This window comes from Octodon degus, unplaced genomic scaffold (assembly GCF_000260255.1).
Source record: "Octodon degus isolate 3935 unplaced genomic scaffold, OctDeg1.0 scaffold00049, whole genome shotgun sequence".
NCBI lineage: Eukaryota > Metazoa > Chordata > Mammalia > Rodentia > Octodontidae > Octodon > Octodon degus.
In genome coordinates, this window is record NW_004524625.1 from 10,638,902 (window position 1) to 10,660,371 (window position 21,470).

At 42.2% G+C, this 21,470-nt stretch overlaps 1 protein-coding gene across 1 annotated transcript in view; it reads right to left on the minus strand.

The window, feature by feature from the left end:
• The window catches only part of Dlg2 (discs large MAGUK scaffold protein 2), a 1,516,571-nt gene that overhangs the window by 826,104 nt on the left and 668,997 nt on the right, over nt 1-21,470 (minus strand). The window contains exon 3 of the mRNA XM_004632548.2: nt 5,166-5,219. Coding sequence (XP_004632605.1) covers nt 5,166-5,219 — 54 coding nt within the window. The remainder of the gene's footprint in view (nt 1-5,165; nt 5,220-21,470) is intronic.

Sequence of the window (21,470 nt, forward strand, 5' to 3'; positions counted from 1 at the left end):
TTCTCTCCCTTCTTCTCCTTTCCTAGCTTTCACCCACATTTTCAACCCATTTTAGGATCTTTTTTATTGTCCCCTGTCCCAGAAACATGACTGTGTTTGCATCACATTTGAAGCATTCTGCACAAATCTCACTGCTCTTATTACAAAAATGTTGCTGTTGTTCTCAAGTAACTTTTACATAAATGATATTGGCGGCAAATCTCCAGCTAGGGCTCCTCTCACATCCTCCGTAACCCACTCCTCCTTTTGCCCCCTTTTCTCTCAGTTCCCTCACTCTCTCTCTCCTGGGGGCAGCAGGGGCCAAGCAACAGCCCTGCCGCTCCTGGTCTTGTCTCTGCAGCTATTTCCTCTTTTTTCAATATAAAGAGATATTTATTCATGTTAGAATTAAAGATTTGAGCAGTCCAGTCCTTAGTTATAAATGGAAAGTTACAGGAGGTATACACTCAGCAAGGAACTTCTCTAGATACTCAGCCGGACCTAATTGTCATTTAGATAGGACTTTATCCAACAAGCCCCAAACATACATTTTCCTGAAGTTTATAGGAAACATTCACAGGGATAGCCCAGTCTTTATTTTTTATTTTTTATTTTTTACTCCTTGCATATAATTTAATAGAAAACAGATGTTAAGGAGGTAGGCTTAACTTAAAAAATACATCTTATTGGCATTGAATGATTCTTGCAGGTTATAATGCTTTCCTTTTTTCTGCTATAATACTGTATATGATTAGATTTCTAAATTTCTGTGTAAAAATATGCAATTGTTTATTCCTATTTTAAAAATATTTTTTCTTCATATTCTGTAGGGATTTAAAGTTTAGTGTATCAATACTTGATGGAAAATACCTGTTCCATGTTATGTCTAAGATGTTTGATATTCAGACAGATAGTGAGTTCAGCTCAACTGCCTATGTTGTCGGGTAAGAATGTCTGCAGCCATTCCCAACCCTGCAAACAAGGTCTGCGCTCTCCTCACCAGCTGAGTACAGCACTTCTCACCTTGCTTAGTGCCATTGGCCTACAAATCCTTTAAAAGTGCTTTTGCAGCTTTGCTACCTTTTCCCCCTTATAAATAATATTAATATTTTTTAAGGCATTGGTGGGTAGTGCAATTTCTGTTTAATGAACACTCCTTCTTCCTGTAGCCTTTTTTTTTTTTTTTTTTTTTTGGTAGCTTCAGGGATTGAACTCAGGACCTTGTGCTTGCCAGGCAAGCCCTTACTCCACTATGCTATCCCCCTGGCCCTTCCTACATATTAAGCTTGGCAGTGTGGCTTGTGTTGGCCAATTGGATGCGAGTGAATTTCACATGAGCAGAGGCTTCAGCTGCGTGCGCTGTTGTGGCTTGGAGCACTTATGCTTTGGCCTCGTGGCCCAGAAGCCCCCAACATGGCTTCTGTTCTGCCCAACAGTGCCTAGCATGAAGCACGAAGCACAGATGCCTCGCACAACCTGACACTTCACAGCCTGAAGCATTTGGCCAGGTCAGCCGGCAAACACGCAGGAGAAATCGATGCCTCTTGTCATGCACCACTGGCTCTGCGGCTGATTGCTGCACGCCCCAAGTGGACTGCAGGAGAGCAGTAAATTGTTGGCCGAAGCTTCCTTTCACTAGCTGAGTGATAATAACTCTACGAAGTGAAAGATTTGCATTCATGAGGCCCCCAAGATAGCAATATTTAAAATGTGTGACTTTCATGTGTACTATTCCTTATAATGTTTTTCCAGTAAGTTGCAAAACTATGACACAAATACCCGATGAGGCCGGACGGATAAAAAGAAAAGCGTTCTAGGGTCTTTCTGGTTAGTTCTGCTTTTAGAAAGCAAGAGAATAGGGATTGCTTTGATAGAGTTCAGGAGAACTCTGACATGCCCACTGAGGGGAAGAACTATACCTGTTGGCCACAGACTCTCAGGCGGGTAACACGCTGCTATTTAAATTAGCCTTTAGGGAGCTACTCTAGGCTGCAAGCAGGCCCTGCTCAATTTGATCTCTCCCTCTCCCTCTCTCTCTCTCTCTCTCTCTCTCTTTCTCTTTCTCTCTCTCTTTCCCTCTCCCTCTCCCTCTCCGTAACCCTCTCCCTCTCTCCCTCCCTCAGGTAAGACTTATGTTTTTGCATAATTGGTAGGACTGTACCACACGCAAGGTCCTACCCAAATCTAAAACGCAGCATTAGGTAAGCCTGCATTTATCTCAGGCATTCATATACAACCTTGTCAAAACTTCAGTGAAAGCAGGGCTCTAATGTCCCTTAACTTACTTTACGTAAAAAAAAATAGCAAAAATCCCTTTTGTGGGATTTTTATCTTTTGTATGCTTATTATACATTTACATAAAAATCCCCTTGGCCCTGGAAATTTCCCTCGTTCTTTGGTGGCTCTTGGCTGGTGTGCCAAGGAACTGGTGCCATAAGAAGCGTTTATTCTAAAATAAAGTTTGCTAATCAGCAAAATTAGTATGCTTCCTTGTAATGACATTATATTTGAGAAGAACTTTCCTATATAAATTACAGTCTGTCACTCAGGTAATATTTTGGGGGAAGGAAATGTTCTTATACGGCATGATTAAAATGCCCCAGGGAACTCTGAAATCATTTTTTTCATTAAATAGAGCTGGAATTATGTGAACAAGTAGAACATGAGAAAGAAAGAGGAAAACAAAGTATAGAGCACTGGGGAATGAGAAAATAGAAAATAGACTGTGAAAGGAACAGTCATTCGCTCAAGGTCACCCAGTGAGTCAGGAAAAAACGGGGAAGCTGGCCTGATGACTGGGACTGAAGCCTGTTTACATTAAGACCCTACGCTGGGCCTGCTGATCCCAAAGGCCAATGTCACTCTATGTTTTCTGTATGAGAGAGGGCATGTATACAATACTCAGAGTTTAGCATGCATTTCTTCCTAAGTATTTATTTAAAAGATAAGTATAAAATCTGCTATCAACCAGAAGTGAAGCTGACTTCATATCCAAAATCACATTTGATTTTCATGACAATCTCTGAGACAGGTATCATGGTTTTTGTCTCATAGATAAATACAGGTGCAGAAAGATGACATGAATTGCAGCAGATCCTTCACAGCGCTTTGCAGTAATGTCGACATAGTACAGAGAAGTCACTGGCCTGCAAAACCAAGCGACAGTGGTCTACATCTACTTCTACAAAGCGCTGCTCACTTTGTCAGAAGTTACAAAGCAGAGATTGGCTCAGAACATAGGATTCCTCAATGTATTCTGTACCCAAGTCCCTATCCCAAGGGCACTGACACCTCTGTGACAAGCTGTCTCCCACTCAAATAAATTTACATGCAGTAGAAAAATAAGACAGTGAGTTTTGTTCTCTAGCTGAGAGGCAGAAAACAAGGCAGGCAGGAAAGAAACAAAAGCAGCAGTACCAAAGGAGTGAAACAAGTCCTTAACTCTGTAACCAAATCATCTGGATTCACTCCAGTCTTTGAGCAAGTTGTTTAACATTTTTAAGATTCACTTTTACCATTTGCAAAATAGATTAATAATACACACCTCATAGAATTGTCATGAGGATTATATGTGTTACCATACATGAAGTGCTCAAAGCAGTGGGTACCCAGCAATCCCAATGTAAATGTTTGAGAAGCAAAAGAATGCGGGAAGGGGGACAGACTAAGAGAACACTAGCTATATGCAAGACATTGTTTTGTTCTTTCTACATGGTCTTTAATTTTTTACAGGTGAGGCTGCTTGATTCCTACCAGTAAGCATAACCCCATTTCTTGTCTGGCCCCTAACCATCCCTGACCAGAGACAGAGGGAAGGTCTAGGTCAGTAGCGCAGGTGACTCAGCACTAAGTCGAGATTGCTATTACTCCTGTCCTGACCCCGTGTCCTAGTTCTAGTCACTTGTCCCTAAAAATCAAGTCCCAAGCTCATCCTCCAATTCTAGCACTCTGCTCCCCTGGGGCTGAGTCCTGGCTTGTATAGAAACTGCAAGGAATCTTCAGTCTCTTCAAAGAGGACATCTCCTGCAAGGCCGCCTGTGGACTAAAAGTATGCTCGGTGTGAACTTTCGAAAAGTATCTGCCTTCTTGAATAAAAATTAAAAGCACTTACATTAAAATTCAAAATTCCAACTGCTCTTTTATTTTTATGTTTAATTTTCTTCCCCAACTGCTCTTGCAAATGGGATGATTTGGCTGCACTGACCCCCAGGGGTCAGCTGCCAGCTCCAGAGGGCAGTGCTGCCTCTTCCCTCACCTCCACTCCTGGATCTATGTCTGTGATTCCACCAACGTTGGGATTTAAATCTGAAAACATATATCAAGCACTAATCTTGTGCCAGGGATGGTTTTAAGTAATTCACATGCTTTTCTCAATCAATGCACAGGACCCTGTGCTGGCTGGTTATCCCAGTAGCCCCCTTTCTGTCTGCGCCTGCCTGCGTGGCTCTGTGGCTAGCTCACCTGATCACTAACCTCCACCATTGGCCATGCCCTTTCACAACTCCAGGCTGAGCTGGAACTCATAACTTCAGCTGCTTCCCCCTGTTGGGGCCAATTGCCAGGCTCTAATCCTCCCGCCAAACTAGTCTCTGTCATCAAGAACTCTGGCCACCATAGTGGTTGCTGGGCTGACATCTAGGTGTTGTTGATCTGCCTGGCCCTGCAATTTCAGGCCCACACCATTGTGTAATCACATATTTCATTATATGTAGGTAAACTCCATCCTAGCAAAACTTCTCCCAAGTTTTGGTGCAAGCCCAACAAAACTCATCAAGTGTCTATTGATCTGTTCCTATTCTAGGCTCTGTCCCAGAAATTGATTTGAGTGCTCCTTCAGTTAGAAACCCAAAGAAGTTTGTCTCTGTCTGCTAGGAGCAATTCCATTTTCAGCAAACCACCTGGCAAACCAAGATTACTTGAACAGATTTGTCCCTGTGTTTTCTTACAGGGATCCTTGTGCACACAAAACACAAGTGAAAGGAGGAAGCATTAGGGACCACGAAGCCAGGGTTCAGGAAATCCGACAAGAAAAGTCACTAGAGTGATAGTACAGCCCATTTCATTCCCTAGGACTGTCTACCTTGGTTGGAAATGGGTGCATATCAGATTTTGATTATGCCTTGAAATGCAGCTAATTGGGTTCTACCTTAGTTTTAAAAGAAAGTTTTAATAAAAATGTTACTTACATAAGGAATCGTGTCCAAAGTATCTGTGTTGACAATTATAGGAGCAGGACTGGCCTAAAAGAGAGAATTAGGGAAAACGTTATAAATTATCTCCTCTTAGATAGATTCCGTTAACTTATTCAGCAAAGCATAAACAAGTGTTGCATTTCATGAATAGTTTCAGGAGCACTGTAGCTGCTGGGGGAGGGCCTAATGAAACGACTCAGGGTTCCCACACCTTCCCCCACTTCAAATATTTGTTACGTTGCCACATAATGAAATAAAGTAAGAATTTTTAGAGTTCACATTCATTTCCTCTTAAATTCCACGACAGTGTAGGAGGTGAGGATTTGTACTGTGAGTGAGATTTCAGGATTTCTAATAAACTGGATGAGAGTTAAATGTGTAACATTCCTTTACAAAATGAGATTGCTAAGGGAATTTTGACTTTGCTTCCAGGGAAACAAATTTAAACCCTGACCTTACTGCTGTTTTCTTTAAACTGCCTCTTGGAAGTTTGTTGTGTTCAGTTCAATAAGGGCTCACTTACTAACATATTACGTATGTGTTTACCCATCATGTATGCTTTACCTTTTCTTTTGTTTTTTCTTTTTTTGTGTGTGTCTATGATCATAGCCATAAAAATCCTTAGAAGGAAAATTAAAAATTAGTTCAGATATGGTAGAAAATAAATTGGATATGCTAAACTTTCCTTTAAAAAATCAATACAACTTGGAGCAATTGCCTTTAACATTCATTAGAAATCTGTGTGAAACTGATATCGGAATGCTACAAATAAGTCATTAGAAAATAAGAGATTGCAATCTCTGTTTGCCACACCAATCTGACTTCATGAATATTGAGTAGACCTATCTTTATTTTCTAGTTTCTAGAATTTTCACAGCACCTTTCCTTCATCCCCCAAAGGATCTTTAATCTCCATCCCACGTTACAGATTTCATTTAGATCGAGGAAATGCTCTCATCGTGATGAAGCGAGACCTGTCCTATGTCGTAGAGTTTGGCAAATGCTCAGCTTCTGGGACATTTCATTAGCTGTGCCCTCTAGAGTTAACGCTGTTTTAATGTCAAGCTGTGCCTATAGAATCCTAATCAAATTATTTCCACAAAGGAAATTCAGCAGGTCTTACAGCATCCTCCCTAAGCGAGTCTTACCACATAACATTGATAATGATGTGCATGCCTGGTCCATATATCTATATAGCAGGCTAACTAAGCATTCATGATATATTTATCATCCTCCCAAATAAGTATTTGGTGGGTAAACAGGGGCTTTGGATAAAGTTCACACACAAGTGTATACACACACGCGCGCGCGCGCACACACACACACACAGCAGTGCATGCACAGAGACACTTGTGGAGAGGAGAGGCATTTGGCGTAAGGATAAGGACATGAGATTTGGAGTCAGCAGACCTGGGCTTCATTAACTTCCTGACCGCCTGATTCAGGGTTAGCACCCTTCTGGCCAGCTGATTCTAGCAGGGCACGTCCTCTAAGCCTCTATGTCATGCTCCTTTCCACAGGATGGAAATAATAGTAGTCACTATTATGAAAAGGGTGAAGAGCAGTTAGGCTGATGTTCTGAATGTGCTTTATAAACTAAATTCCAGAATTAATGTTAAAAAACATTAACTTTAATGTTAATTAATGTTAAAAATTTTTTATTAATGTTAAAAAATTTAGTAGTAAATGTACCTACAGATAGACTACTATCAGGAAGATTGTTAAATTGTTTGTGACCTTTTGCACTTCAGAGATCTCAGTGCTATGCTAGTGGCTACAACTGCACTCAAAGGCATCTTTAGAATATGTGACATTTAATAATCACAATTGTTACTATTTACTAAATATGTATATGTTTAAATAGATTTCATGTTCATCACCAGAAAACCATATTGACAAGAGTAACATTATCTGACGTGGGCAGAACTCTCTTCTTTAAAAAACTCTTTTATTTACTTGGCACCAGGTCTTGCTGTGTACCTCAGACTCATAGTGATCCTCCTGTCTCAGCCTCTCCAGTGCTATGATTACAAGTCTCTGCCACCACACCCACTCTCTGGGGCGGGCATGGGGCATGGCATGTGATGCTGGGATCGAACTCAGGTCCTTGTGCTTGACAGGCAGGTGCTCAGACTGTTGAGCTAGTTCTCTAGCTCAGAGTGGAACTATCTTTATGTTACTAATAAGAAAACAAAAGCTCAGGGAAAAACAGAAGTGAAATTTAACAATAATTGACCTCTAGGACACTACAGCTCCTTTTTTCCCCACTGTGTTTTTCTACGGCCGCAGTATCTTGGTCCTATAAGATGTCTCTGTAGAGTACAACAGGAGATCTGAATGAAGCAAAGGCCACCTTGAAGGCTAAAGACCCCTCAAGACACGCAAATTAGATGTTCAAAAGGAACGTGCCAAAGCCTCCACAGGTTTTTCTTGTGTCTAATTCTATGATATCTCTCCTATGATTTACTTTTGATTGCTATTACTCATGAGAGTGACTGTCTTATCCTTGAGTAAACTGAAAACCCTAATTATTGTATTCCATACTTGTATTTCCCCTATTGTTTAATATGGCTTTGATCAATGAATACTGATGCAGGCTTTAATCCAATTTTTATTTTTCTTTATATAGATATATTATTGGAGCAACTATTATAAGCTTACTTCCGATGTAATGCCCTTTAAAGCTTCTGTGTTTATGCTGCTGTTTGCCATTTCTTCCGTATAAATTTGGTCTTTCCAAAAAGATTCTATATTTAAAAATTGACAGAAATCACAGGCTTATCTAGAATGGTCCACAGTACTTGCATATACACAAAGAACTCAATAAATACACAGAAATTATTGACCAAATATAACCCTAAGTAGAAATGAGGATCTAAGGGAAAGTAATAAATTTTTGCAAGCTTTATAGAACATTTTAAAGATAATCCAAAAATGTTTTATTTAATGCTATTTATTTGTTGTCTTTTATGCAACACGTTCTCACTATACAGTTCATGCTGGTCTTGAGCTCACTTTGTAGCCCAGACTGATCTTGACCTCGCAACGATCCTCCTGCCTCAGCCCCCCGAGTGCTGGGATTACAGGAGTACACCACCTCCCCAGAATGTACTATGCACAACAGTGTGGTAGGCTATTGTCTTAAGCATACTATATTTTCCCCCATAATCTTATTGAGAAACAAATAGCAATGAGACAATTTCAAACCAAACTGGTAGGACAGTTTCAATAATTAACACATTGCATACATTCTTCCTAAAGCATCCTATATTGACTTCATTGTCACTATGCTTCATTAAACTGAGCTTTTATAAAACAATAATTATAACTCTGAAATGAAAGGATTTGAAGTTTGTGACTCTGGAAGTACAGGCATAAGACCTGCCTTATGTGTGATCTAGGTTACTCTAGATAGAAGCCCACCACTCCTTTTCAATGTTATAATCATCCAAAGCCAAAGTTAATATTTACATTTCTAAACCTCAATAAAATGCCTGGACAAGCAGGATATGGGACTTGCACATGCGTGCAGCGCAGACGGATCTGACACTGGTAAACTCTGGCCCTCCCTGGCAGGAGACGCCAAGGCGAGCTCTTACGCAAAGCGTGCTACCTCCCGGTGCAGCTAGGCTAGATCCTTCCATGGCTCTGCCATGGGACCCTCAGAGCCCTCCACAGATGGTCTGCACAGAAGGTCCTTGGACTGTCTTAGGTGCTGCGTGGCACACATCTCAGCAGATGACAAAGCGCCAAAGAGACAGCAACTTAGCATGGTAGAAGTCTAAGTGCACTCTGCTCACCAGCTGGTAGCCCACATCCTCTCTTGTTTCAGCCTGGCTCCAGTTTCTTTTTTCAGTTTTTCCTCTATGAAAGACCAACTCTAGTTTGATACAGTTTGGTTTCTGAACTTCAAAAGCTAATCCCATGGTTGCTTTGATGGTTTCCTTCAAATTCGCTCCACACCCTACTGCCCTGGCTCTGCCTTCACAGCCTTTAACCAAATGCCCAAACAAACCGGTGACTCAGCAGATTCCTGGCTCCCTCTTCACTAAGCGTATTTCCATTCACTGGGAAGAAACTCATAACAAATTTGAAAAAGAAATCTCCTTTTAATCAGAAGCTTCAAGGCTGGTCTTTATGTCTGAGCAGATCTGAGCAGGCATTTTTGAAACTATACAGGATTTTAAAATGTAGTCTTTCTTGGGTGACGCAAACAATGTTAAGTGGTTTTCCTGGTCGATTATGTTCTCTTCCATGTTGAGAAAAATCAGTTTATATCAAAAAGGAAAAACAATACCAACCACAAAATCTCAAAAAATAAGCAGAGAGGATATTAATAAAATTTAAATTACCATATTAGGTAAAATTATTCATTAATTCCATCTGATTTTTTGATTTTGAGTTTCATGGGATAGCCATATATCCTTACACCAGCAACTTTGCTTTTGCCATAAAAGGTAAACTTCTGTTGCTTATCCCTAAGAGCTCTAAGAAAGATTTCAACATAATGAAGGTACATTTTCAAAAGAATTTTTTTGCTGCTCATTGATGCTGGCCATGTCTTGACTTTTTTTTTGCATTTAGTATAGGGGATACAGGGTCTACAGGGTCTACAGGTCTCACTACGTAGATCAGACTCACAGTGATCCTACTGTTTTCAACCTCCCAAGTGCTGGTGTACAGGTGCGCACCACCACACCCGGTCTCAATCCTTGTCTCAGTGCAGCCCAGGGGTGGACTGGCGTGGCGTGCCGGGATTGAATGTGGGTCACTGTGCTCTGCCTAAGCAGGCGCTTTAGTTCACTGAGCTATCGGGCCGGCCTCCTTCTTGATATTTTAAAGTACCTGATCTGGAAGATACCTCTGACATTAGAAAGTAGCTACTTAAAGACTAACTAGTGCATCCTGGACTCACTGACTTAATTCTTTTCCAAGGTGTGGCAGTAACTCAAGGTGTGGACTGAAAGCTCAGGCTCCTCCTCCAGGAGTCCTCAGGGTCTCTCTCCTGTGTCTACACAAGCGACGACATTCCATACACTGTGTCAACATGGGAAGCTTAGAAATTTAACTAAGCCACTCAGCGGGGAGTCAGGGCCCTCTCTGTAAACATCCTCATCCTGTGCAAAAGCGGGGAAGGGAGATGGTGTGAATACTGCATCCACCCTAGAGGATGGTAGCCTGCTTACAAGGTAGAGGAGCAAAAGAAGATTGCTTTCCCCCTCTGCTCTTGCCACTTGTGCTGTCTTCTGCACCCTTGAAGTGTTTCCTGCGTTCCACTCTGCCTTGCAGCCAGCTGAGTATGCACAGAAACCTCCAGAAACCATGAGCTGAAGAAACCTTTGCACCCTCAATTTGGGGTGTTGAGTATTTTGTCTCAGCAACAACAGAAAGTAACTAAGATAATGCAGATCTCAAAGTTGTTAAAGAGACATTGGCCAGGATTTCTCAGTGGAACCCACACCAGAAAGGATGCTATAATATTCCTTCCAGCACTCTTTAAATGTTAAAACTGAAAGCTCCAGGAAGCACAAGCACAGGCATTTGGGTATTCACTCAAGTTGTTTGAATGTCAGGCTGTCATAACTTGAGGGATCACTGTACAGGAAAGAAGCAAGGACCTGGCAGGAAAGGACACGGGCCGGACAGCCAAGGGACACTGGCTAGGAAGCTGACATCTGGAAGTACAGGCTGATCAGTGGGAAGCCAAAATACTGAGTCTAAGTCTGCAACTAAACTTTTAAGAAGCAAGGCAGGAAAAGAGAAAACTCAAGTATGTATTTTGGCGACTAATGAATTAATTAAGAATTGTGTCAGCATTTCATGAGACCTAGAGCATGCAGGTAGAAGACAGGTGGTTCTCAGTAGCTCAAATCAAATAAGCAAAATGTGACAAAAAGAAGGTGTGCACTGCTTTGGAGCATGGTTCCTCTCTCTTACCTTCCCAGCCTCACTTGCAGGCCTACTGGGTGGGCAAGAGTTTTGTTCACTTTCAGGGACTCAGGCCTTATAGATGACTTTTGTCTATTTCATGGCATGATGATCTAAAACCAAATGGAAGCGACGGACTGTCTTAACGAGACTCTACTGTCTATGTCTGTGTGTGATGCCAATGTGAGGGCCAGAGAGCCCAGAACCTCCAGAGAAATACCCGTAGGTATAAATGGGCTGCTCAAGGTGTACCACGCGGACCTAGCTTCACCATTCATGGAGAGCTCAGCCATCAGGGTGAACTTCGACTGGATTCCATCCTGACCTTGCCCGAGAGCGTATTCGGGTTAGCCTCCGTGGATTCTGTCAGATCTGAGAGAAGATGTGAGGAAAAGTACTGAGTCGGTGAGGACAAGGTCAAACTCAAGCTAACTCAGTTTTGCATTAACTTCTCCCTCAAATTTTGTTGTTTTATCCTGGGAATAAGAATGTAGCACAGTGATATGAATGACTGGTTGGTCGGCAACACTATGCATTACAACAAAGGCTGTGAAACTCCTGTTACTTTGTGAAATTCTGTAGCACTTGTAATTTTTTCCTGTTTTAATTCTAATTTGTACTCTCTTTCAAAAAGATAAATAAGTAAGTAAATAAATAAATGGGTGCCACAAGAAAAAAAAAGTGGCATGATTAAGAAGAGGAACTTCTCTTCCATTCCATGAATTGCACTGATTATTGGTATACAAACCTTCTCTTCCCTCTCTTTTCCACAATTGGTCGGATTGAAAACTGAGGTTGTTAGGTGTTAGTAAGATTCCATTTTATTTAAAGTGTTGACCACGAATCTATAATGACCACTGCCTCCAGGGTGCAGGGTGCAGGGCCAGCTAGCACACAGATCAAATGTTCCATTCAGAGTGGGATGGACAGTAAGAGCCGGCCCCAGGCAGGACTTACTTTACCCAAATTAACTTGTTTAATCTTCCAACAACCTGTGAAACAAGAGCTATTATTTTCAACCTATCAGTGAGGAAGGAGGGATTAAATATGTTCTAAGGTCTTATGGTTTATACATAGAGCATCTTCAATCCTGAGTAGTCTAGCTGTAGAACTCCTGCTCTACTTCTCTTTGGGACAAACTCAGACCTTACCACATATTGAGAGTGGCTGAGGCTGGACACTGACCATATATGGGAGGGTGGGACAAGGCCACAGTGCCTAAAGCAGTCAAGCTACCTCAGTCTTGAGAAAATTGTCCTGCCTGGATAATTTCAGCTATTCTTCATTAGGCAACCTGTGTCTTATGATACTGAATTTGGAAACGTATAAATAAGCACCCCTGCTGCTCTTTGTTGGGTTTTCTGCTCATCAAGCTAACAGGCGACCACCTGACCCAGCTCTTGCTATTTTCCTGTCATTCTTCGGGCATTTCTCCCTGGAGTACACTGAATCACATGGAGAAACCAATGAGTCCCCACAACCACATTTCTTTGTATCTAACTTTTTTCCTGATGGGCAACAATGTGCAAAAACGCCAGATGTGTTTAAGTGTCACTCTTGCCCTTCTTGGGGCCCAGTCATGAATACCCCAGAAACTCTGTGAGGGGTCCACAGAAGGCAGGGCCTGTGGAGAGGCTACAGGCCACACACAAGTGGGCTGGCTGACTCAGGAGGTCTGTGGAGAGATTGCTCAGTAAACTACTGATTAAATATGTATTGATGGGTTTGTAAGAGAAAGGAAGAACAAATTAGGAAGAACAAACAGACCCGCAGCAGGTTGCTTCTTCCCCCCTCATTTCTTCTGAGGAAAGAATAATTGCCTGGGGCCGCATGTAAGTTATATAATACAGTTAATATATATGAGTAATCAAACTTTTCTTTTTTATTATAATGCTTTAAAAAACAAGAACAAATGATGAAAGATGGCAGGCTACAGGTTGGCAGGTCTGCACGAATTTCTAAAGCTGGGCTCTTAGGGAACATTTCATTCCACATTTCACAGACATAAAAATGAAGACAGAGAAGGAGTGGCCTGGCCTGGATCTCACAATCGCTCGTGTGAATCTGAGGTGAGGGTCACAGGAAGAAAAACAATAAAGTACTGAGGGATTATGATGTCGCCGGGACTGTCATGAATACTTTTTTGCATTCAGCTCTTACAGCTTCCTAAAGAAAACACTACTGATCCCTTTATGAAAGAAAAAAAAGAGGGAGGACAGGGAGGACAGGGCAGGAGTCAGGAGTGGCGGCCTGTGCCTGCCATCGCAGCACTTGGGAGGCCGAGGCAGCAGGACTGCTGAGAGTTCAAGGCTAGCACGGTCCCTGGTGATTTCAAGGTGACTGTGAACTCCCTCGGAGACCCTGTTTATAAATAAATACATGGAAAAATAAAGGAATAAGTGGGAAGGGGAGGGTAGCAGGAGGGAGGTAAAAGGAAGGAAGCAAGCATAAATTAACTGAGTCACTTGCCTCAGAAATCTAAGAAGTATCCACAGCAGTTTTTAGGCCAGCCTGTGACCTTACCTTCATCATCGCCTGATTTCATTGCATGAGATTTTCAGGTAACCAGACTGAATCTGCAGGTATTGTGGGTTTATTTATTTATTTGCCCTGGAAAGTTACCAGTTTCTCTTTCACTGTCTGCAGAGAAATTTCATACTTTACTGACTCAGATTCAATTCCCTAATTCTCACATGGTTTCTAGGTCCCCTAATCTCTTGAAAACCTCCCTTAAAAATGGGACAATTCTATTTTCCAGCTAACCTATTTCCTCAAGAAGTTAGGTGGAGGAAAAAAGCCTGTGAAACAAAAGAGACTTTATAAATATAAGGTTATCTTTGTTTATTACCATGCCTGATTTTTGCTTTAAAACCTTTCCTCTTCACAGGCTCCCTCTTCAGGAGACCAGTGAGGCGGGTGTGCCTCAGTACAGCCACCCTCAGGTCCCGACCTTTCACTTCCGCTCATCAAGTGATTTGTCCTTGATGATTTGTCCTTAACCCGCAGGGACCCAGCACAGGAGAGAACGTTGAGGCTAGAAAGTGGCTGAGAGACGCGCATGGACGTCTGAGGCTGCTAGGTGAGCCTCACCCTCAGGTTCATGGAGGCAGCGGGATGTCTCCAAGGAGCCACATCAGAAGGCATTAACATCTTGGGTGCTTTTGCTAGAATTAATAAAGTGCACCGGAAGTTTCTACCTCGCTCACCACCAGCCTTGCTGTGAATCCAAGAACAAAGAAGAGCAGACACGTGTCTTGACCTGAGCCCAATCCAGCTGTGTTTATCCAAATGTACCACTAACCCAACATTGTCCCCATTTTACACCTAAGCAAAGCAGTGTTAAGTAAGTTGCCTCCAGTCTAGCTGGCAATAGCAGGACCCACATGCAGACCAGTCCATCTGGCTCCAAAGTAGGTAACTCTGAACGACAGCTCAACATGTGCTTCTGCGCCCTGCTGAGACACGGCGAGTGTCCAGAAGTCCGAGCTAGCCAACTCAGATTCCGCCATCCCTTTGGAGGATCGCATCTCTTTGGATTCGAGCGTCACCATCAGTGCGCAGTGCTCCTTTCAAATGAGACATAGAGCGTTGGGAGCAAACAAGTGACACACTGAGGACTCTGGCTAGGATGAGTTGGTCCTCTTTTTCCCGCAGTGCAGAAACGATGGGACAGCTTGGGAATTGAAGCCCAGAAATAAGACACCGGGGAACCAGAGAATTTTCTTCGTAGATTTCTCTAACAGCCAACACACTTGCATCAAGAAGCAGAAACTGCTTGAACAGCTATGAATGCTGTTCAGACCTGCACCCCACCCCTCCCACATCTCTCCCTGAACTCAGCACATAAAGCTAAATAAATGACTCACCAGAACCGGTTTGCAGATCAACACTGAAACCAAAATTGATACATATGCTAAACACCAATCCACACTTTTGGTTTTTGGAGTATGTTCATGCACATCTGATCATTAAATTCCCACATGAAAAGAAAAGGCAATTCATAATGACTGTCTGAGTACCCAGTAGATAAGCTTTGTACCTGTGCTTTGCTGTTTATTCCTTATAGAACCTCACAGGGATTGGTGAAATATTTCCTTGTCTATAAAAAGAAGCCTAAGTTTCAGGATGATTCAAGGAACTTATTAAAGTGGGACATACAGCAGGAAGCAAAGCTTGGGTTCCAATCCAGGTCTTCTGACTTCTAAAACCTTTGCTTTTCGCCATTGAGCCAGGATGACCGAAATCCCCCGGACTAACACTGAGTTCTACAAATGTCACTGATGGATTACTGTAAGCATCCCAGAAGATACCACCAAGAAATGGAGCCCTTAGCCTAGCCTCAGATGAGGCTCAGTGTGCGCTGTGTCACAATAACCATGCCCACCCAATCCACGGATTCACTCCCTGTGGCCTTATTCCTGGAAAGACCCATGTGGATACCACCTTCTTCTTGTCACTAGCCTACAAAACAGCAGTAATCTCAGCAGTTACATTGTCCAGATTTAGGAACAAGAATTCTCAATACACTGTCAAGAATCTGGTTCATTCAGCCAAGGTACAGCCTGCCTCTTCTGTGGTACACAGATCAGGGTCTTCCACACCAGGAGCAATCAACAGACAACTACTTTCCTTTTCTTCCAGCTGGTCAGGATTCTTCCTCCTCCAGCACATCACTTGCTCATGCCTACTACAATGTCTTTGCTGTTTTTAAACTTCAACTATATTTTGCATAAGTACATGTTTCTTCTTTATTCTGCATCCTACATCAATCACGGCGCCCATTTTTACAGCCTAACCAAATTCTGTTGGGCACCTTGACCCTCACTCCACATCTAGGCCTCCATCTATTCATTCCATTACACCTCAAGTCTTAAAGCATTCCTTATTTGTGCTTCTTCATTTTGGACTGAATTATAAAGGTGAAAGAAGTGCTTTCTGTGAAATCACCAAGACCAGATATTCCGCATGAATGTTTCTTTTTGTTCTTACAGGGGTTGACAGCTAATTGGTTCATGTGTGACACTAAACTCCTTGGTGAAATGGTCACTGTTTTAAGATAGGGTTTTCTTCTTCAGTTCTTTACCAGCTGCCCGTGTCTATGCTGTTAATGATGCTTGACAAACAATACACAGACAAAAGATGGTTCATCAATTTTGAAAACTATGGAACTTGAATCATGGCAATAAGAAATGAGTAACTTTTGAGATGACAGAATTGGGGAAATAGGTAGCATAGGACAACAGCATGCTTCCTTCTGGTGACAAGCTCTGGCAACATGCTGCCATGTGTGGCTGTCTGGAACTTATCTTGCACTACAAACAATGCTATTCTCATTGTTGAGAAAATATATAGAGAATGTAAATTAAGGTTAATTATATGCCAACCATATGCAGGTATTTTTTTTTTTTGCTCACATTTTTTCCAGTCCTCATTACAATCCAGGGAAATACACACTCTATGATTCTTTTATAGAGAAGAAAAGTAAGGGAAGTAGCTGCAGCATCTTGTCCAAGGCCACTAGGCCAATAAGAGTTGAACCCCACTCATCGTGGTTCCAAATCCATATGCTTGCTGCGTTTATGCGCCCTGTGGGTCAAGGGGCCCCGCTGCTGGAAGTCTTACCTGCGCTAAGTTACTGTCCCACGACATCTCAGAAGAGACTGCTATGTGAGAGGAGTCCTGGGCTGGGAAAAAGCTAGGAATCACAGTGTGTGACAGAAGATAGATGTCCAAAGACCCAGTAAAACTAAACCTTTATTTGTAATCTTGCATTTTATCTTTAAAAATAACCCAATTTTATTTATTTCATAAGCATATATTTTTGTCACATGATCATGTTTCAGATCATTTAGAATGAGTCAGGCTACATCCCAGCAAGTTCCCACATGACAAAACCCAGGCACCCTGTCTCTCTGGAAGTGACACACTCCATCAGGAATACATTCCGGAGAGAAAGAAGGCTCACTATGAGGAGGGCTCAGTTTGGGACCTGAAAAGTATAGAAACTTGGGTAAAAGGTAATTAACCAAAGCCCTCCATTTATTTATATTTGAGGAATAATAAATGAAAAAGATGACCTGTAAGAATCCATTTTTCATCAAAAATTTTTTTTGTACCAGGGATTGAACCCAGGCAGGCACTTATGCCTCTGAGCTATTTCCCCAGCCCTCATCAAGGATTTGATTTCATTTACTTTAAATTTTATTTTGGTGGGAAATGCCAGCAGAAAAAGCATGGAGGCTGTACAACTCTTCCTTTGGGGACCTGACTGTCTCTGCTTTTACCATTTAGAAGCAAAAAGATGTTGAGAAAGCCATACTGAAATAAAAGACAAATGTTGAATCATATAAAGACCAGTGACAGAATAATTTCTTGTGGATTGTATAATCAGTGGGGTATTGTATCCTTTAGACAAAGCATCTAAGAAATCCTTTTATGACTCCTCTGCTCTATGCTAAAATTTGTATGTTTCCTTAAAAGCCAGTTACCTTACCAAGACCATATTCTAAAGTGCAAGGAGTTCTATATTGAGGAGTCAAATTTGAAATGAAGCAAAGAATTATCACTGAACTCTTGCTCCTCTCCTTGTTTTTCCTCAATGTTCTGTGAGTCTTAATTCCAGAAATAATTGTCTCCCTACCTTCATGTTTTCCCTACTAAGCATAACTTGACACTAAATTACACATTGAAGTCTGAACAGAGAATGCCTCAGAATATCTCATATCTAGACTAGTTCTCTGGTGGGAGAGGAAATGTTGAGAGAGACTTAGAAGAATTATGTGTTCACTTACTACCCCTAATCATGACTGGTCTACAATGTGCTCATGGCTCTAAGGCCTCAGTACGATGTTCAAAGTTCACCTCTGAAGGACTGCATTTTGTTGGGGTTACAAATGGAACAAGGTATATAACATTTCAGTTCTATTTTCCTTGTTTAAAATTCTGATACTGTGTAGAAATCTAACATTCTTCAACTCTCCATTTTTCTTCAAAATTAATGTTCCATTGAGAATCACTTTCAATGTCAAAAAACATGAAGGAATAATAGATAAAAAGTGAATAGAGACTAGAAAAATAGAGGTATACTAGAGACTTCCGGCATGTGCTGGTGCCGAGGATTATATTCTGCAGATGTGTTTGTGTACTGTCATCAAATAGGCAATGAACTTTTTGTTCTGCAAGCGAGGGGACCCACAAATCTCAGGCCTGAAATGCCAGCTAGTGCCTACCCCACAGCCGACTATGCCCCAGAACACCAGGGAATGTGCCACTTTTAGATGCACAGCTTTCGGGGCCTTACTCAGCCACTGAAAAACAAGGGTCCTACTCTGTCAAGTTACCTCCCCGTTGAAGCCCTGGCATAGCGCTACCATGATGTTTTTCAGGGTAAAGATCAAAGAATAGTTTTGATTGCTGTCCAGAAGAGGAGATGGATACAGCAAGAGGAAAGAATGAGAGGAAAAGAAAAAAGGAGGCAGGATGTTGTTTTCTGGACCAGAGGACTCTAGAATTCAGACAGGGGACTGGTGATTCCCTGCCATAGATTCACTCCTCTGTTCTCTGAGACTGCTTTTCTCATAGGCACTGTAATATCACAACGGGAAACATCATTTGTTTTACATAAGATTTCCCCCAACAAATTGGAAAGAAGAAGATAATGTCTCTATGGAGATGACGTATGCAAGTCGACATCACATGACCCCTCCTTCCCAGCTGTCCTTCAGTAGGGACACTTCCACCTTACACTCTCAGGTGAGGGTCAGCTACCCCCTGCTGTGCTTGGAGTCAGCAGAGGAAGGCTCTGGGCTGCCTACAGCTTTGAGAACCTTGGTCACTTCACCTCTAAGTGACTTCTACCTTTAGATCCAGCTATGATTAAGGACTGCATCATTTCTAATCTTAATACTAGTTCAGTTTTGAATATCATGAAAATAGTAATAAAGAGTTTAGAATTTTAATCATCTGGCCAACATTTAGGGTTTTCTTCTCTTCTCCTCACTTGTATGGTAAATTTAGCTGATTCATTTATTACATCTGAAAATGTCGATGTATAAATGGAAATTATAATTTATTATTTAGTCATCTGTGTTTCGAGAAGCAAACGATAGCACCTGTGAACACACCGTGACATTTATGAGAGTACACATTTAGGATATTAAAAAAGGGTAAGTGTCGTAGAGTGCCTGTTCTGGCATTCTGGCCTGCAGGAAGCCCTGGGTTCTATTCCCAGCACCACACAGATGCACACGCACACACACACACACACACACACACACACACACACACCCTCAGCACCATTGGCCCCTAGTTAAATGCAAATCAAAACAACACTGAGATTGCATCTTACTCTACCTAGAATACTGTTATCAAAGGACTCAGAAGTGATCACTGAGGGCAAAAAAGGGAAGCTTTCTACATCACTGGTGAGCCTGGAAAGTAGAACCAGCACCTTGGAAAGCAGCATGAACACTGCACCACTGAAAAGAGAGTCCACTGGCCCCAGGTAGAGATTTTCTGAGTATCTTCCTGAAAGATTTAAAGTCATCGCGTTTCATCTTTCTAGGAGCACAACTCATGATACGTCTTGGAAGCAATCTATATGCCCATCAGCAGATAAACGGATGGAAATATGTGACATCAGTCATTAAGGATACATCCGAGTAATTTGTAGGAAATGGATGCACTTGGAGATGACAGGGCTATATGACAAGGGAAATAACTCGGAAGGTTAAATATCACTTGGTTTCTCTTGCATGAGGAAACCAAAACATCTGTAAGTTAAAGAGCAAAATATAAGAGAGATTGGCAGCAGGAGAGATGGGAAGGGATCTGGCATGGGGGAGGGGAGGGACGCAAGGGGACGGGGCAGGAGGGGAAAGGCAGGAGGGGGAGGGGAAGTAAGATGATTAAGACGTGACATGTATACATACCAGCTGCTCCAAGATGAATGTAATTGTTACATATTACAGATACATACAAACAACAGCAAGAAGAGACTAAAAAGGTAACAGCATTACCAACATTAATTAGAAAGGGCACATTCTTTCATTAAGTACTGTGCCAAGGGTTTAACTCACATTATCTCATCAAAAATCAAACAAGACTAGAAATGGCTGGATCAAATCTAATTTTATAAGATGAAACAGAGACCCAGAGGATTTGATTAATCCACCCAAGCTAGAGCAAGAATTAGATTCAGGTCCTTCCAGTAGCTGGAACATGGGCAAAGGCACAGGAGACCGAGGCTCCAGCTGAGGAGGTTCTGTCCTCCTACTTAACCATTTCTGTTCCTGGACACTTTGATTTTTATTTTTATTTTTTGTACTTTAGGGAAGGTTCTACAGAGTGTTCAGGGTCTCACTACTAGATCAGACTCACAGTGATCCGCCTGTTTACAGCCTCCCAAGAGCTGGGATTGCAGGAGCATCCACACATGCACACCGCTCTTGGAAGCAGCTCCTCTGTCTGCCTGAGTTGGCCAGGTCCCGCTGCTGTGGGCTCGCTGGAGTGCGCTTTCGCACAGCGCTTGAACCGAGCCCAGGATGCCGCAGCAGGAGGAAAAGCAGCGAGGAGACGGAGGCAACCGCGGGACGTGCTGAGCAACGACCACTGACGCCGAAGTGGAAGCCTAGCGCGGGCTTATGGCGTGGGCACTTCGGAAGAAGCCTGACCGTGGGCCTGTCCTGGAGCGGAATTCATTCATAAGTCAGGGGCTTACTTTTCTATGTGATTTACCTACAGTAGTTCACTGAAGGTTTGAGGTTCTGCTGTTATTTTAAAATTTGATTTGTTACGAGGAAGAAGTCTGTTAGTGTTAACTCTGAGAAGCTGTTTTATGCTGTTTCATAATAAATAAGTTTGATATTCTGTTGTTGCCGTTTCTAGGGTAAGTAAAGGGAAGCGAAGCAGCCCAGCAGGAACTTTGTTTTCTCTCTATCGTACAGTAACATGTATCTATGAGAATTCTCCAGTTTGATGAACCCACAGTAGCACTGCACTCTGGAGCACAGTGAATGTATCCGGTATTTGGGGATTCTGTGAACTCCAATGTGCATGACTAGAGTCAAAGAAAAACCTAAATTGTACAAGGGAGGAAGATGAAAAGCTAGCGAAAAGCTAGCTGGCTCGTGCTCCCCCCTAAAAAAAAAAAAAGGTGACTACTTTAGTCCCATTTCCCAGAAATCTTCAATCGTTCCTGCAGACTCTGCCTGTTGTAATTATCCAGGTCAGTTCTGCCACAGTGTCCCGCTTGCTGAATGTCTCCATAGAGTGTCTTCTTTATTTCTGTACTAATAGGAATTCCATTAATAGCCTCGATCATATTCTGTCCAAGGAAATGGAATACAAATTGGGGTGTCACTAAACAAATGC